At 43.9% G+C, this 19,671-nt stretch overlaps 1 protein-coding gene across 1 annotated transcript in view; it reads left to right on the top strand.

Annotated features, from left to right (window-relative positions):
• ZNF652 (zinc finger protein 652) overlaps nucleotides 1–19,671 on the top strand; it is a 75,508-nt gene that overhangs the window by 22,340 nt on the left and 33,497 nt on the right. Inside the window, exon 2 of the mRNA XM_089674487.1 lies at nucleotides 7,596–8,666. Coding sequence (XP_089530613.1) covers nucleotides 7,728–8,666 — 939 coding nt within the window. The 5' untranslated portion in view covers nucleotides 7,596–7,727. The remainder of the gene's footprint in view (nucleotides 1–7,595; nucleotides 8,667–19,671) is intronic.

Genomic DNA, 19,671 nt, shown 5'->3' with positions numbered 1-19,671 from the left:
GCAAAACCAGCTATTATTTTTTTCTATGTTGATGGCTAACATCTAGCAGTAGTAGAAAACAAATTCAGGGCTTTTTTTTTTTTTTACTGTGTTTAAAAAATGAGAATCTTTTGTCCCCATGGGTTCACTAAGTAGGACATGCACTACTTTCCTCTATCGCTGTTACATCACTCTGTTTGAATGGTGGCTTAGGGAATTCGGGGATAGACTGCTTTTGGGGTGTGAAGAAAGGCAGAATAAAAGGGCTGATATGTCTAGTCTGAGTCATCGGCAGCGGAGGGTTATGAGCTCCAGAGGTGGCTGACATGAATTGACGTTAAAGTGGAACTAAGGCTACGTTCACACTAGCCTTGTTAGCAAGCAGCAGACAGGTGTTTGGGAAGCGTTTTTACGTTTCCTAAACGCCTGGGAAAATTCTGCACATTGCAGCACATGGTGCTGTTCACATGGGAGCGTTAGTGTCGCGGCAAAAGGATGCCTCTGGTCGAGTCAGGAGGAGTTGAAGCCTCCTATTCAAGTCTATGGTGCTGCTCTGCAAACGCCCGGCCGGCGCTTGCGGTGCGGTTGCGGAGCGTTAACACCATTCAAATTTCATTATAGGCGTTTTTAACGCTTGGCAAACGCCTAGCAACCACCGCTAAACCGCGCATGCGGCGCGTTAAAAACGATCCGCAAACGCCGGACCAACGCTTGTCAAACGCTATAGGGGCGTTTGGCAAGAGTTGGAAAAACAGTCAAGTGTGAACAAGCCCTTACACTTTTTCTTTCGTTTTGGACCACGTGGAGAAGGGTTAGAACACCTGTCAGATTTTTATTGCTGTCTCTGCCCCCCGCTAGGCCCGGTTCGCACCATTTTTTGCAGAAACGCACTTCTATCCATTTAACATGGTTTCCTATGGGATATGTTCACATCTATGCATTTTCAGCTGCTGCGTTTTTGGAAAGGTTCGGGGACTTTTTTCCCGCAGCAGCATTTTTGGTGCAATAGACTTGCATTTTTGATGCGTTTTTCTGGGTTTTTTTGCCAATAGGAAAGTATTGAGTGCGACTTTGATGTGATTTTACACTCTCTGGCTCTCAAGTTGCATCCGAGTCACATCAAAGTAGTTCAGGAACATTTTCAAAGGTCGCTGCGACTTTGAAAAGGTTCCTGCACTGCTTTGATGTGGCGTTGAGTGCCAGAGAGTGTAAAATCACACTCAGTACTTTCCTATTGGCACAAACCGCACAATGCATCAAAAAGTGTTAAAAAAAAATTCACTGCAAAACGCATTAATCGCAACATGCATTGATGTGAACTAGGCCTTAGGGAGATTCACCCTCTCTTTCTGTCCTGTTTACTATTATCATCGAAAGTGAAAGTAAAGAAACTCCCAATTTTGGGTTCACCCTGGAAAAGTAAAAGGGCAATTCTTCCTGTGAGGACACTAGTTCTGGTGACAAGGAATTCCCTTGATTTGCAGGGATTTCCTCACTTCCTGTTTCGGCCACAGGATAGGAAGCGGAAGGTAAATCACAGGACAGGAAGCGGAAGGTAAATCACAGGACAGGAAGCGAAAGGGAAATCACAGGACAGGAAGCGAAAGGGAAATCACAGGACAGGAAGCGGAAGGGAAATCACAGGACAGGAAGAGAAAGGGAAATCACAGGACAGGAAGCGGAAGGGAAATCACAGGACAGGAAGCGAAAGGGAAATCACAGGACAGGAAGCGAAAGGGAAATCACAGGACAGGAAGCGAAAGGGAAATCACAGGACAGGAAGCGAAAGGGAAATCACAGGACAGGAAGCGGAAGGTAAATCACAGGACAGGAAGCGGAAGGTAAATCACAGGGCAGGAAGCGAAAGGGAAATCACAGGGCAGGAAGCGAAAGGGAAATCACAGGACAGGAAGAGAAAGGGAAATCACAGGACAGGAAGCGAAAGGGAAATCACAGGACAGGAAGCGAAAGGGAAATCACAGGACAGGAAGCGGAAGGGAAATCACAGGACAGGAAGCGGAAGGGAAATCACAGGACAGGAAGCGAAAGGGAAATCACAGGACAGGAAGCGGAAGGGAAATCACAGGACAGGAAGCGGAAGGGAAATCACAGGACAGGAAGCGGAAGGGAAATCACAGGACAGGAAGCGGAAGGGAAATCACAGGACAGGAAACGAAGGTAAATCACAGGACAGGAAGTGAAGGGTTATAATCTTATCTTACTCTATCCCAAAAAAAAGGTTTGCCCACCTGCAAGCAGAAATTGAAGATTTTTTTCCTTTCCTATCTTTCATATATATATTTTTTTTTTCAACCCCCATCCCCCTGCCACTGTTTTGGCCTAAGCCAGAATGACATGTACTTGGTCCTGCAGCCTCCTGGGATACTTGCTTCACATCTCCCATAGGCTGCAGACCGACACAGAGTGGCCACTTTAAAGAGGGATTCCAAAAAAGATTGGGAATGCTGTTTTTGCTGGGAGCATGCAGTGTAGTAACCATCAAACCCGCCCGCAGGCCAGAGTACTTGGTGTCATTCTGGACTCCAACCTATCCTTCCAGCCCCAAGTCCAATCTTTAACAAGCTCGTGCAGACTCCACCTCCGCAACATCGCCAAAATCCACACATTCCTAACCCCAGAAACCACTAAACAGCTCATCCACTCCCTCATCATATCACGACTCGATTACTGCAACTCCCTCCTCACTGGCCTGCCTCGTCGCTGGCTATCCCCGCTTCAGTCCATCCTGAATACGGCTGCCAGACTCATTCACCTTTCCAACCGCTCCATCTCCGCCACCCCCCTCTGCCAATCCCTCCACTGGGTTCCGATTGCGCAACGGATCAAATTCAAAATCCTAACACTGACGTACAAAGCTGTCCACCATACTGCCCCGAACTACATCTCTGACCTAATATCCAAGTACCGCCCAGCACGCACACTCCGCTCCACACAAGACCTCCTTCTCTCTAGTTCCCTGGTCTCCTCCTCCCATGCCCGCCTCCAGGATTTCTCCAGGGTGTCACCCATCCTCTGGAACTCCCTGCCCCAACCCATCAGATTATCACCTACTCTCCGCTCCTTTAGGCGCACCCTGAAAACCCATCTCTTCAGGGAAGCCTACCCCACCCCCTGCTAACTTGCCGACCTCCTCCACTCTTCCTACCACCCCATCCCCCACAGCTATCTCCTCCTGTGCCACCATCCCCTCCGTCCTAGATTGTAAGCTCCAAAGAGCAGGGCCCTCGATCCCCTCATGTTTTGCATTGTATTGGTATTGTTCTGTCACATGTTCTGTCCCCCATTGTAATGTACAGCGCTGAGCCAACTATTGGCGCTTTATAAATACTGTATAATAATAATAATAGTAATGCAGAGAGTTGCACATCTTCCAAACACCACGTCCCCCAAGCTGTTGCTGTGTGACGTGCTCAGCAGACTGAAGTTTGACCACAATAAATGCAGTTCTCAAAGGAAAGACTAAACTACCAGGTCACATCCCAAGACCAGATTTCACCAGCAGGTGGTGCTGCATAAGACCCGTATCAGTATGGTTCTTTGTCCTGTGAAAACCAGGACTTGAATGTGGTAGAGAGAATGGTCGGCCTCTTGTGAGCAGAGAGTAGTCTTTGATGTGAGCCTTGCATAGTATTTGGTGTCCTTTGGAGGATAACCTCTAAACAGGAAGTTGTCTGTCAGAAATGTTATTTGAAGCTCATGAAAACAGACATTTCTGTTGAACAAGGAAAAAAGACTTCTTATAGAACCTGCCAGTGGCAGTTGCTCGATGAGGCTCTGAATTTATGTATGGAAAAGCATCACCAGCGGTGCTCATTCCATATTGCAGGGCTCCATTGGAAAAGGCTGTTGTCTACTTGCTTTTTAATTGAATGCAATTGCTGCTTTCTTTATATGAAGTGTTCTTCATTGTTGCTTCTGTTTGCCCGTAGCACTGTCAGTCTCTTCCTTTGTGCACAGCTGACAGTGTCCCTTTATGCTGAGGAACACGTCCCTGTTGTTATCTGTGCAGGTGGGGCTGAGAGTACAACGTAAGCTTGTGGTGTCCATAGAGCCGAATCTGCATCCCGAGATGCTTAGCCTTGCTTTGATTGGCCCGTTGGTCTCCTGTGTCATGTCTACGAAGGCTGATATTGAATTTCTGTGAAGAACATTGTCTGTTTTCTTGTCCTGTTAAACCCATGTTGCCTCGTTCCATTGCCGATACATAGCCGATATGTTTGGAGGCTTTATTCATGAGCTTGTATGGGATAAAGCAAAGTTACCCTAGTTACATTGCCTTTGTAAACAAGGAGGTTGTGTGTAATATCTCTTTGTTTGTTAAAATCCAGGTTGTGCCGTTTTTCTTTGAAATTGGGCTGCAGACCTTTATGCTGTGTGGTTACAGCCTAAAGAAGAATTTCAGCCAATATAAAACCAACAATAAACATAGGTAACATGAATATGCATGCTGGGGAATTGAATAACAAGTTTGTTGGGCTACATTCACACAGCAATCACAGTTGCCTGATGGCTAAGTCCCATCAAGCTGCTGTGAATTTATAGCTTAGTAAAGCGAAGTGCAGCAGTAGTTATCCTTTTTTTCAATGTAAAGGCAGATCAAAACCAGGGTGGATTTGATTTAAATCACGATTTAAATCACGATTTAAATCACTAGTCAGTAAGGCTTGATTTAAATCCTAGTTTTCTACATAAAGACTAATTCTTGCTGGTATAACTTTAATATGCAAGTAGATGAAGATTTTTAGAATAATAACTTTTCATATTAGTTTTTTTATCCCCAGTTTAATAGGTTAATCATTCATATTTGGACAACTTTTCTGTTGTACTTAGGAAGGAGAAAAATAATCATTACCTTAATAATAACAATTTAAATAGATTTATTCAACTGAAACAATAACATTCCAGCATCTGTTATTCGCTTAACCTACTTAGTGGTTTTCCCGAGTGTAGCTCGGGGTAGAATTTCTATACCACAAGCGGTAACCCCGAGCTACACTCGGGCTTACCATGCGGCGCTGCTCTGGGGGTCCCTGCAGCACTTACCTTGTCCTTCATTCCCACGATGTATCCCCTGCAGCGTCCCCGGCCGATGCCGGCATCCGGCTTCTGTGTTCCGGTCCCCGTGACGACGGGACGTACGGGCGCCGGCGGCGGCGGGAAATTTAAAAAATTTAAAAAATGTCATTTTTTTTTTTTTTCATTTTTAAATAGTAAAACATTGCTGTTTCATCCCATTTCACATACATATTGTCCCTAGTGCTTTGTCCTGTTCCCTGCCTGCATTTTGTCTGTTCTTTCTGCCTGGAAACTTAGAAAAGTCCATGGCGTCCAAAAAGCGTCCCTTTACGTCAAAAGCGGTTTTAGACCGGCTAGAGAACAGCGATAGTAAATCAGAACCACTTACAGAATTGAGTGATAATGATTTGTGGGGAAATTTTCCTAAAAATTACAGCCTACAATAAAAAACTATTTCCATGCAAAAAAATGGTACCGCTTTCAGCACAAAAAATCGGAAGGAATCATACCGCCAAGGAGGTTAAACAAACATCCATGTTTGGTAACTAATTTGGCTAAACAAAATATATATATTTTCAGAAACTTAGACTATCAGCCCCTTCCTCCTCACACTTAGTTTCACTTTCTTCTTGTGCAGATCTATTCCACTCCAAACAACCAGAAAAATATTGTTTCTATTCTATTCACTGAACTTCTTGAAACTTAGCACTGAAGGGGTTGATTCTGTATTCATAGGTTTGTAGAAGTTAGGATGAAGGTCTTTTTCTTAACTCTGTTCATGTTATAACATTTTTGCTGTGAAGAAGAGGCATGTGATCTCCGCTGAGTCAAATTCAGTTTTGAAAACTGCAAAAATAACCAAGCATCTGTGATAATATCTTGTAGGCAGAGAAACCGCCCAATAATCTTACAAAAACCTCTGGAAGAGCATGACATTGTGAATGGATTCATGGAATTTATTTACAAAAAAATTAAACATATACAGCCTTATTCTACATAATTAAAAAACTAATCTTTATTTCATGATGGAATAACCTTTGGATGGTAATATATTTTCCTCAAAAAGCATTTTATTTAAAAAAATCCGATTTAAATAAAAAAAATCAGATTTTTTTATTTTGTTTTAAAAATCATTGATTTGTATCCACCCTGATCAAAAGCAAGTATGTTTAGATTGGTTATGGTGGGCTCCTGTGGTGTACACATTGCTTCTTTCCTTATCGAAGTGTGAAGATGTGTGTATGTTGTGTATTCATTGTTAGGCCCCTCTCACATGAAGGGTCTGATGATTTCCTCCTGTCAGTTTTTTAGCCAGACCTGATTGAACCTTTCATTCACCCCTATAGACCAGTGGGTGAAAACGCAGTTGTATACTGCCTTTTTTTTTTTTTTCCAAAAAGTATTTTTTGAAAGAGGAAAGGCATATCAAGTCATTTACAGGTACGGTTCACAGTCCGCGCATAGACATGGTACATATCCTCCCGTATCGCAGACGGGTCATATGTTGTAGGTTTAAAGTATGATGCATCTCGAGGCAAAATGGCACAATATAGCAAATGAATATTACATATCAGCAGATATGATTATATTAGGTAAGATAAAATAAGTATAATGAACACTGATCCAATGAGTAGGGAGTTCTCAAGGAAAGGGACCGTGGGGTGTAGGGCAAGAATAACATCGGAAGGCGTGTACGCCATGTGTGTCCGTATCTGGAAAGTGTAGGTTACTTAAAAATGGTCACACCTGTGTGCGAGTAGACGCCCTGTGTGCGAGTAGACGCCCTGTGTGCGAGTAGACGCCCTGTGTGCGAGTAGACGCCCTGTGTGCGAGTAGACGCCCTGTGTGCGAGGAGACGCCCTGTGTGCGAGGAGACGCCCTGTGTGCGAGGAGACGCCCTGTGTGCGAGGAGACGCCCTGTGTGCGAGGAGACGCCCTGTGTGCGAGGAGACGCCCTGTGTGCGAGCAGACGCCCTGTGTGCGAGCAGACGCCCTGTGTGCGAGCAGACGCCCTGTGTGCGAGCAGACGCCCTGTGTGCGAGTAGATGCTCTATTCCGTCAGGAATATATGATTAGTTGATTAGTGAGGACGTGTAAAAGGTGTGAGATAAAGAGAAGTCAGAAAAGAGAACAGATTGGAGAAAGATGTGTAGAGTGACGGTGTACTACCTTTTAATAAAAAATAAAAAAAAAAATGGAAGAGGATCCATTCCGCTCTGTCTAAGCACGTCGGATCGGAGGGTAGTCAGGTGTATATTGACAGCACATTTCTTTTACTCCTGGCCGCTCATAGCCGAGTGTGCTCGGTCCGTTCCGCTCTGCAGAAACTGAGCGGACATGGACTGGTCATCTGCCCGCTCTGCTCTGATCAGCAGGGGATCAGTGGACAGATCCCCTGCTGAGCATAGCAGCGTCCGCTCCGTGTGAGAGGCGACTTATAGCATAATTGTTCAGTTGGTAAAAAATTTGATCAATGCCTCTGGGTGTTCCTGATTGTCTCTAACCAGCCAGGGTGCACAGACTTTGTTTAAAATATTACCACTTTTATATGTAATTGTTTTCTTTCTTTTTTTTTCCAGGCAAGGATCTCCTTTGGCTACAAGGTATAGATTGGCCTTGGTCCCTGGAAGCCCTAAATGAAAGCACTCTAGGAGAAGTGTCTTATCAACGCCTTTCCATAAGCGTTCCATTCATTTTGTGAACATTTGATAATGTTGCGTCCCTCAAATCTTCAGCCTGACCCAATGGCTCAGGCAGCCAACTCCTGCCAAAAAATGCTAGATATTCACCCTCCAGACGTTTCCGGTATGGGTCTTGACGATCCCTTACGAGTTGCTGTCCCACCTCCGTTTTACCATAGTACAAATCAAGAACTTGATCTGTCAAATAAGCAGTTTAAAAGAGAGACAGGTGGACCTTTTTCGGTTATGATGGACACTAAAGTAGTCAAACCTCATCTTCTGGAACCAGAACATCAGACGTTTTATAGGGACAGTAAGCCAGCCAGCGAGGTGCCACCAGTTAAGGGTGAACGGCAGAATTCTGGGGAATCGGAGGATGACGACGATGATGATGAGGAAGAAGATGAGGATGATGTGAATTACAAGAGAGAACAGATTATTGTGGAGGTGAACCTTAACAACCAAACCTTAAATGTTTCCAAAGGAGACACAGGGGTGGGCAAGGATCCTTCTCACATGAAGACCAGTAGCGATGAGGAGGGAGGTGACTCTGGAGATGATGACCAGGACAGCCAGGAGGATGAAGAAAACGATTCTCACACAGTAGATAACCAGTCCAGTATGGATCATATGAACCAGGACCAAAAAACTGAGAACACTGAGATGATGGTTAGTGATTGTACTTCACTCACCAACCCTCAGAATGAACAGGTTAAAAGTGGAGATGCACCTAAGCGTAAGAAGAAGACTCCCAAAGAACCTAAATCCCCTGACAAGGGTAAAGTAGAGGAGAAGGAGACCCTTTCATGTGACAAATGTCCACGGGTTTTCAACACGCGGTGGTATCTAGAAAAGCACATGAACGTTACACATAGAAGAATGCAAATTTGTGACAAATGCGGCAAGAAGTTTGTCCTGGAGAGTGAGTTGTCCCTCCATCTTCAGACAGATTGTGAGAAAAACATTCAGGTGTGTACAACTTTCTCATAGTTTTATTGTTCATAAGAATTTCAACCTGCCTTTCCTACATTTTACTAGATTTATTCACACCCTTTAGAGCCAAGCTTTTCTATTCTGTAAGGAACACAAGTAGGTTTACTATGTTCAGTGTATACTTCTAGTGCATTCCAGAAAGTATTCAAACCCCCTTCACTTTTTTAAATTTTGCTATGTTGCTACCTGAGTTGTTTACAGGTTTTTTTTCTCATTAATCTGCACTCAGTACCCCATAATGATAAAGTGAAAACAGAATTTTAGAAATGTCTGTGAATTTATTAAAAAAATTTAAAAACCGATATATCACATTGGCCTACTTTTTTAAGACCCTCTGCAACAACACTTGAAATTTAGCTCAGATGCCTCCCATTTCTCGAGCTCAGATGCCTCCCATTTCTCGAGCTCAGATGCCTCCCATTTCTTGAGCTCAGATGCCTCCCATTTCTCGAGCTCAGATGCCTCCCATTTCTCGAGCTCAGATGCCTCCCATTTCTTGAGCTCAGATGCCTCCCATTTCTCGAGCTCAGATGCCTCCCATTTCTCGAGCTCAGATGCCTCCCATTTCTCGAGCTCAGATGCCTCCCATTTCTCGAGCTCAGATGCCTCCCATTTCTCGAGCTCAGATGCCTCCCTTTTCTCGAGCTCAGATGCCTCCCTTTTCTCGAGCTCAGATGCCTCCCTTTTCTCGAGCTCAGATGCCTCCCATTTCTCGAGCTCAGATGCCTCCCCTGTCTCGAGCTCAGATGCCTCCCCTGTCTCGAGCTCAGATGCCTCCCCTGTCTCGAGCTCAGATGCCTCCCCTGTCTCGAGCTCAGATGCCTCCCATTTCTCTTGATCATTGCTGAGATATTTCTACATATATTTTGATTGGAGCCCACTTCTGGTAAATGAAAAATGATTGGACATGATTTGGAAAGGGACACACCTCTCTATAAAAGGCCTCACAGCTGACAATGCATGCTGTGTCAGAGCAAAAGCCATGAGGTCAAAGGAACTGCCTGCAGAGCTCAGAGACCAGATTATTGCAAGGCACAGATCTAGGGCATGCTACAAAAAAGTCTGCTGCACTGAAAGTTCCCAATAACCCAGTGGCCTCCATAATTCTTAAATGGAAGAAGTTGGCACAACCACGACTCTTTCATGAGATTGTAACCTGGCTGAACTGAGCAATCGGGATTGAAGGGCGGTAGTAAGAGAGGTGACCAAGAACCCAATGGTCACTCTGAGCTCCAGAGATCCTGTGTGGAGATGGGACAAAGTTCCAGAAGGACAACCATCCCTGCAGCCCTCTAGCACTCTGGGCATTATGGCAGAGTGGCTACACGGAAGCCTTTCTTCAGTGCAAAATACATGAAAGCCCTCTCGGAGTTTGCAAAAAAAGCTTTTTTGCAAACTCCAAGTGGGCTTTCATGTCTTTTGCACTGAAGAGAGGCTTCCGTCTAGCCACTCTGCCATAACGCCCAGATTGCTGGAAGGGCTGCAGGGATGGTACTTTATTACAGACTGTAATAAATATTCTTCGCAAAATTATTTAACCATTTGCCCACCAGAGGATTTATCACACTTCCTGACCAGGCCATTTTTTGCGTTACGATGCTGCAATACTTTAACTGACAATTGCGCGGTCATGCAACGCTGTACATAAATGAAATTTATGTCCTTTTTTTCCCACAAATAGAGCTTTCTTTTGGTGGTATTTGATCACCTCTGCAGTTTTTATTTTTTGCACTGTAAACAAAAAAAAGACCAATAATTTTGGAAAAAAAAATTCTTTTTTTACTTTTTGCTATAAAACATGTTCAATAAAAAATTTTTTTTCAAAAATCAAATTTTGTCATAAATTTAGGCCAAAATGTATTCTGCTCCATGTCTTTGCTAAAAAAAAATCCCAATATTGTAAATTAATTGGTTTACATTCAAGTTATAGCGTCTACAAATGGCGGAATATATACTGGAATTTTTAGTTGTGTTTTTTTTATACTAGTAATGATAGTGATCAGCGACTTATAGCAGGACCCGGTGATTGACATCCCTCATCCCTAGGCTTTTTGGGAACATTATGAAGAGCTGCACTGAGATCAACACTAGCTCTGCCAGTTTGTATTATTTGAGTAATTTATAGCTATTTGTATAGCTCTTTTGTATATCAGGTTACAAAAAAAACAAAAGACAGCAGCAGCATATTTTTTATATATACAGTTGCAAGAAAAAGTATGTGAACCCCTTGGGATTACTTGGAGTTTTGCATGAATTGGGCATAAAATGTGCTCTGAACGTCATCTAAGTCACAACAATAGAAGAACAAAGTCTGCCGAACATAATACTACACAAACATTAGATGTTGCCATGGTTTAATTGGACATAACATGTAAACATTCACAGTGCAGGGAGGAAAAAGTATGTGAACCTTTGGACTTAATAACTGGTTGACCCTCCTTTGGCAGCAATAACCTCAACCAAACGTTTCCTGTAGTTGCAGATCAGACCCGCACAACGATCTGGAGTAATTTTGGACCACTCCTCTTCACAAAACTGTTTCAGTGTAGCAATATTCTTGGGATGTCTGGTGTGAATCGCTCTCTTAAGGTTATGCCACAGCATTTCAATCGGGTTGAGGTCAGGACTCTGACTGGGCCACTCCAGAAGGCGTATTCTGTGCTGTTGCAGCCATTGTTTTGTTAAATTACTTGTATGCTTTGGGTCATTGTCCTGTTGCATCACCCATCCTCTGCGGAGCTTCAGTTGGCGGACAGATGGTTGTACGTTTTCCTGCAAAATGTCTTGATAAACTCTGGAATTCATTTTCCCATCAATGACAACAATCCGTCCAGGCCCTGAGGCAGCAAAGCAGCCCCAAACCATGATGCTCCCTCCGCCATGTTTTACAGTGGGGATGAGGTTTTGATGTTGGTGTGCTGTGCCTTTTTTTCTCCACACATAGTGTTGTGTGTTCTTCCCAAACAACTCAATCTTGGTTTCATCTGTCCACAGTATATTTTGCCAGTAGTGCTGTGGAACATCCAGGTGCTCTTTTGCAAACTTCAAACGTGCTGCAATATTCTTTTTGGACAGCAATGGCTTCCTCCATGGTGTCCTCCCATGTACTCCATTCTTGTTTAATGGTTTCCTTATTGTAGATGTGTCAACAAAAATGTTAGCATGTGCCAGAGATTTCTGTAGGTCTTTAGCTGACACTCTGGGATTCTTCTTTACCTCATGCAGCATTCTGCGCTGTGCTCTTGCAGTCATTTTTACAGGACGACCACGCCTAGGGAGAGTAGCAACAGTGCTAAACTTTCTCCATTTGTAGACAGTCTGTCTTACCGTGGACACATGAACATCAAGGCTTTTGGAGATACTTTTGTAACCCTTTCCAGCTTCATGCAAGTCAACAATTCTTGATTGTAGGTCTTCTGAGAGCTCTTTTCTGCGAGGCATGGTTCACATCAGACAGTGCTTCTTGAAACCAGTAAACCCAAAACAGGTGTGTGTTTTTTAAGGGCAGGACAGCTGTCAGCAACACATCCAATATCATCACACTGATTGGAGTCAAGGTTGGCTCACTCCTGGCTCCAATTAGCTCTGGGAGAAGTCATTAAGCTAGGGCCTCACTTACTTTTTCCTCCCTGCACTGTGAATGTTTACATGTTATGTGCAATTAAACCATGGCAACATCTAATGTTTGTGTAGTATTATGTTCAGCAGACTGTGTTCTTCTATTGTTGTGACTTAGATGACGTTCAGAGCACATTTTATGCCCAATTCATGCAAAACTCCACGTAATCCCAAGGGGTTCACATACTTTTTCTTGCAACTGTATGTAATACATAGTTCATTTTTTCTAGCAAGGATTAGCAAGAACTCTGGGAGAATGCCACCTTTCCTATATATGCCAGAAAATATTATGCTCTCTTCTTCTTTCTTATATGAGGAACAGTCATGGCTGCTTTTAGAAATCAGGGGGCCTCATACAGCCTACCTGACAGGGGATCCCCCTCAAAAAATATCAAAACGATATTTTCACTAAAAATACACTAAAATAATTAATAGCAGGCACAAACGTAGCATAACTTACAAAATCCCTGCTAACTCTAAAAGATAAAAATGTATTGAGTTAATAAATAATGTTGTATATGTAAATGAGGTCGGGGGTCATGCACATGGGCACTGTGGCCTTACACTTTGAATCCGTTTTTATTTTTTAAAATGTGTCTATTGCTGTGTGCAGGCAGCAAGGTATGCTATGTGGACGCAGCAGCTATACAAATACACCTCAATGAGGCTCCTTCTAAGTGCAGTGTAAAAATATTTTAATAAGCCACAAATTGGTAAAACTCGCAATGTGGAAGTATAAAAAAAAAAGCCCAACAGTGTGGCCTGTAGAAGGCACAGTTAGCTCTGAGCCTATTCTCTTCCTTTCTGTTGGCTGCATTCTTCCTGTGTGACGTCACATCCGTTCCGGCTTGCGGCTCACGCTGGTTACAGGTACTTCTGGTTTCGGTCGGACGACGGTGCCTGGGACTTCTGACCATCCGCAGCAGCCTGGGATCCCCTAAACCAGCGGTTCTCAACCTGTGGGTTGTGACCCCTTTGGGGGTCGAACGACCCTTTCACAGGGGTCGCCTAAGACCATTGGAAATATTTGGAATATGATACCAATGATGGGGCTCTATTCCTCCCACTGACAACAATGATGGGGCACTATTCCTCCCACTGACACCAATGATGGGGCACTATTCCTCCCACTGACACCAATGATGGGGCACTATTCCTCCCACTGACATCAATGATGGGGCACTATTCCTCCCACTGACATCAATGATGGGGCACTATTCCTCCCACTGACATCAATGATGGGGCACTATTCCTCCCACTGACACCAATGATGGGGCACTATTCCTCCCACTGACACCAATGATGGGGCACTATTCCTCCCACTGACACCAATGATGGGGCACTATTCCTTCCACTGATACCAATGATGTGGCACCATTCCTCCCACTGATACCAATGATGGGGCACCATTCCTCCCACTGATACCAATGATGGGGCACCGTTCCTCCCACTGATACCAACGATGGGGCGCCGTTCCTCCCACTGACACCAACGATGGGGCGCCGTTCCTCCCACTGATACCAACGATGGGGCGCCGTTCCTCCCACTGATACCAACGATGGGGCGCCGTTCCTCCCACTGACACCAACGATGGGGCGCCGTTCCTCCCACTGACACCAACGATGGGGCGCCGTTCCTCCCACTGACACCAACGATGGGGCGCTGTTCCTCCCACTGACACCAACGATGGGGCGCTGTTCCTCCCACTGACACCAACGATGGGGCGCTGTTCCTCCCACTGACACCAACGATGGGGCGCTGTTCCTCCCACTGACACCAACGATGGGGCGCTGTTCCTCCCACTGACACCAACGATGGGGCGCTGTTCCTCCCACTGACACCAACGATGGGGCGCTGTTCCTCCCACTGACACCAACGATGGGGCGCTGTTCCTCCCACTGACACCAACGATGGGGCGCTGTTCCTCCCACTGACACCAACGATGGGGCGCTGTTCCTCCCACTGACACCAACGATGGGGCGCTGTTCCTCCCACTGACACCAACGATGGGGCGCTGTTCCTCCCACTGACACCAACGATGGGGCGCTGTTCCTCCCACTGACACCAACGATGGGGCGCTGTTCCTCCCACTGACACCACCGATGGGGCGCTGTTCCTCCCACTGACACCACCGATGGGGCGCTGTTCCTCCCACTGACACCACCGATGGGGCGCTGTTCCTCCCACTGACACCACCGATGGGGCGCTGTTCCTCCCACTGACACCACCGATGGGGCGCTGTTCCTCCCACTGACACCACCGATGGGGCGCTGTTCCTCCCACTGACACCACCGATGGGGCGCTACTCCTCCCACTGACACCAACGATGGGGCGCTACTCCTCCCACTGACACCAACGATGGGGCGCTACTCCTCCCACTGACACCAACGATGGGGCGCTACTCCTCCCACTGACACCAACGATGGGGCGCTACTCCTCCCACTGACACCAACGATGGGGCGCTACTCCTCCCACTGACACCAACGATGGGGCGCTACTCCTCCCACTGACACCAACGATGGGGCGCTACTCCTCCCACTGACACCAACGATGGGGCGCTACTCCTCCCACTGACACCAACGATGGGGCGCTACTCCTCCCACTGACACCAACGATGGGGCGCTACTCCACCCACTGCAAAATTACAGTTATGAAGTAGCAACAAAACTAATTTTATGGTTGGGGGTCACCACAACATGAGGAACTGTTGTGGTGATGGGCTTTTTTTTTTTTTTACACTTCCACATTGTGAGTTTTACCAATTTGTGGCTTATTAAAATATTGTACGAAAGATCTATTTCTTTTTTTTACTTGCTAGTCTCATTAAAAACAAATTAGTTACCAAAGATACGAAAAACATGCAACCCAATACAACCTCCTGCGTATGTAACTACATTCTAGCATGTAAGCGGAAGTGATGTGATGTACGTGTGAGCCCTCTTCTTCATCTACATCAAAAATAGTCCACAGGGTTGTCAACATGGTTACAAAGGGATTTCAATATTTATTATAAAGGCAGATTGCGATTTGTCGTAATATATAACAATTTTGGCGTTGGGCAATATTTGTAGTGACGCACCGATATATTGAGCCTTTTTTTCATCATGAAAAATGCATGCAAAGTATTTTCCCGATACTCAAAGGGACCTGGTACACCATACTTGGAGGTTTTGCATGAAGGAAAATGTTAGACACTGCTGCAATAATTTCTGCACAGAAATGAGCCGGAACACATCCAAACACCACAAACAAAACAAAAAAAACACAGCTAATCTCAACACATACTGCTCTCTCTGCTTCTGGTCTCTCTAATCTCTGAAAATGTCTGAAATAGTTAATTTTTTACTGTTTTTCAGTTCATTCTGGGCATTTTGGAAGGTCTCCTGAGGTTATCTTTAAAAAACGCTTCTAAACGTAAACGCGGCTAAACAGACGTTTTTTTAAACTACGTTTTCCAGCAGTCAGTTTCCATCGTTCAGAAGTATCGTGTACATGGAGTCTAATGCAGGCCATAGATGGGTCGAAAACCGGCCATTTTTTTAACAAAAAAACGAAAAATTGGTCGTTCAATAGGCCAATGTTACCACCAACGATAAAAAAAATTGGCCGATTTTCGTCCCGTCTATGACCAGCATTTAATTACTTCTGTCCCTGCAGAGAGCTCCGCTATTATATTTGACATTAAAAAGTATAGCGGTTACAATATTGTATCTATTTGTATCCATTTCGGATACAGATGTTTTTATTCGGATACAAATAGATACATTGTTGCAACCGCAATACTTTTTCATGTCAAATATAATAGCGGACTGGAATTCTTCACCACCTCCTCTGACTCCGACCAATTAACCCATTAACAGTGGGAAAATCAGCCGATTTTTTTTTTTTTTTTTTTCCATGTCAAATATAATAGCGGACTGGAATTCTTCTTCTTCTCCTCCTCCTTTTCCTCCTCCTCCTCTTCCTCCTCCTCCTCCTCTTCCTCCTCCTCCTCCTCTTCCTCCTCCTCCTCCTCTTCCTCCTCCTCCTCCTTCTCCTCTTCCTCCTCCTCCTCCTCCTCCTCCTCTTCCTCCTCTTCTTCTTTGCCCATCATTGCCGTGAAAATCGGCCAATTGTTTCCAACTTTAGCGATCAAAAAAATGTGCCAAAATCCAGAAACACAGCCGACCAAATAACCCATTAACAGTGCAAAAATCGGCCGTTTTTTTTGGCCGAAAAATCAGCCGATTTTCGACCTATCTATGGCCTGCATTAGGCTGGCCATACACTATACAATTTTCTTACAGATTTCTGACCAATTTCCTTTAGATTTACCTTCCACTATGTAGTGCAAGGGTCTGCCTAATTAGATAGAATTGAAAGTTTCGTTTAGGTTTGACCTCATATTATATGGTTTTTGGTCAATCTAAAGCAAAAATCTCAGGGAAATTGTATAATGTCTGGCCAGCCTTACTCTTTCATTGCTACATTGCAAGGCACGCAGGGGAAAAAACGGTTTGCGTAAATTGCTAGCGTGACATTAAAATAAGATTAAGTTGGGTTGAAGAGGGCACTAATTAGCACAACTGCCATTTTATCCCAGCTCTGCAGTCGTGTATTTTACACTACCGTTTGTATCTGACCTCCACTGACTAGATCCAGGGCCTCCTATGCAACTCTGCAGCAACAGATCACTTGTAAGGGCTTGTGCACACAGGCGTCCCTGAATAAAAGGTACAGATCTGAACACAGCACTGTTGCATCCTTTGGGCCTATGATCACTTTTTTTTTTTTTCTTTTTTTGGTCCACAGCATATACCTGCTTAAACCAAAACTCTGCATCTGAGGTCTTGTACAAGAAACATTTGTGCTGGGGCAAATCTCCTCTTTTCTTGAGCCCCGGGACTCAAGTGGTTAGTGCACAGTTTTCGTATTTACTCAAAAAAAGTAATCATTTTCTTATCCAGAACATAAAATATGCGCCACAAGTTACACATCCCCTAGTCATAAATGGTGCTATGCAGGAAAATTGTGCTGGTTTCTTTTTCATCTGTTGAGGTACACAGGAATACAGATACAGTTGTACTGCTGTTCAATGGAGGTTTGGACACTGGCAAATAGAACATTTGTACACCAGCCCTTTGTAACTCCTTCTCTATCCAGCATGTCCTGTCCACTCTTCGTCTGTGCACCCCATGATGAGTCCTTTTATTGGGTTGGACATCGCCTAAGTGTTGCAGTGTCTTCACCTACAGGAAGGAGTAGGAGTCCTTCCTGCAACAGGACAGGACAAATGGGTTTGTCCCTTGGTTTGATGATGCAAAGAGTACTGATCTTGGTCGATCTTGGTTGATTTAAAGATACCATGTTGGCATCCAGGTCTCCTTGACCAGTAGTCTCCGCAATGAAGGGAGAGATTTGCGCACCTTGGTGGTGCTCCTCTCCTGTGGGCTGAGCAGAAATCATTGCTGGAGTGCTCTGCACCCTCATGTTGAAAGGATGCTTTTCTGCTGAAGGTACCCCCTGCTGAGGATAGAGTATGTCTGTGTCTGGAGGCCTTTGTAGGATCTGATTGTTTGAGTATAGGTACTCATTATGGAGATGATCCACAACCTCTTCAGATGCATTTCCTTGTTCTGCCCTTATCGGATGAATGTTCTTTGTATGTTTCTGCTCCTCGCTACACGCCATGGACTTTTCTCTGGACCAGGGTTGGTCAGAAATGTCCTTGAACCATGTTTTGTGTTTAGGGTTAAGCATGTCCTGTGCAGTGCCTTCATCAGACCCTAGAGACACTTGGGATTTTATATATTAATATATAAATATATTTATATATATTTTATATAAAGTGTATTTTTTTTTTTTTTTCTTCATTTTGTTTTGATGGGCCCTTTTTCACCCATTCAGGATTGAGTCATAACTTCCAGTCCTGCCTTCATTTATGGGAATGCCTTTCAAGCACCCTACCTCTTTAGTCAGGCTTACGTCATGGGATTGCACCCCATGTTCTCAGCTGATCCCTTTGGTCCCTTCACAGCCGTTACGGGTTATTTTGATAAGCAGGGGCGGACTGACCATTTGGAAACTTGGCCAATTTTCATCCCGTCTACGCCTGTGTCATGTGATTAGCTGTGGCCAAATCACAGCTAAGCACAAAAAAAAAAAAAAACCCTGAATGAATCGATTTCATTCAGGTAAATGCTTGCTTATAGCAAAGTAATTCTTTGCTATAAGCAAATTGTGTAAAAAAAAAAAAAAAAATACTGATCACTTCCCCAAAGTAGTACAATGTTACTATGGTAACATTGTACTACTTTGGTCATAGTGAAATATGAAAAAAAAATCTTAAAAAAAAGAAAACAAATGTAATAAAAAATAATAAAAAAAAAATATATATATATATATATATTTTTTTTTTTTCATTACTGTCACCAGTCAGTGTCCCTGATCACCGCCATGCCAGTTATATGATGACGCTGTACTGCACTGGTGACAATATGTAAAAAAAAAAAATAGTGAAACTAATTTTTTTAATTTTTTTCATTTTCTGAAAAATTGTGACAAAAAAAATACAACTTCAAAAAACTCGCCATGCCTCTTATGAAGTACGTCGGATTGTCTACTCTGCAAAAAGGGGTCATTTGGGGGATATCTGTACTGTTCTAACATTCTTGGACCTCAAGAAATTAGATTGGCTGTCAGTACTTCAGGATTGATCAATATTCAGATCTATACCATAGTTTGTGAACTCTATAACTTTCCTACAAACTAAAAAATACATCGTAATTTGGGTTATTTTCACCAAAGACATGTAGTAGAATACATCTCGGCCTAAATTTATGAAGAACAATTATTTATTTGCAAACATTTATAACAGAAACAAAGAAAAACGTGTTTTTTTTCAAAATTTTTTGTCTTTTTTTGTTAATTTAGCAAAAAATAAAAACCCCAGCGGTGATTAAATACCACCAAAAGAAAGCTCTAGTTGTGTGAAGAAAATGATAAAATTTTAGTTTGGGTACAATGTTGTATGACCGCGCAATTGTCATTCAAAGTGTGAGAGCGCTGAAAACTGGCCTGGGCAGGAAGGTGTAAAAGTGCCCGGTATTGAATTGGTTAAAAGACAAAGATTCCTTTCCTCAATTTTTTAATGCATTTTCATTTATTACGGTCACCATGAAGACAGCATGTGCAAAATGTATTTTCCCTAAACAGGGTTCTTGTAGTCTGGACCCAAAGATGGTGAGTGGAAGCAGCTTGATGGCTCTATTAGCGGACCAAACCAGTTTCATTTGTTCCTGACATGCATTTGTAGTTTCCTTGTTTCTTCAGTACACAGGAGGGTGGGAAGTAAAATATTACAGCTAACCTCAATGTTTGTTTT

Source organism: Staurois parvus, unplaced genomic scaffold (assembly GCF_062004578.1).
Source record: "Staurois parvus isolate SC_StPar_1 unplaced genomic scaffold, SC_StPar_1.0 ptg000151l, whole genome shotgun sequence".
NCBI lineage: Eukaryota > Metazoa > Chordata > Amphibia > Anura > Ranidae > Staurois > Staurois parvus.
This window is presented reverse-complemented; position numbering and strand designations above follow the sequence as displayed.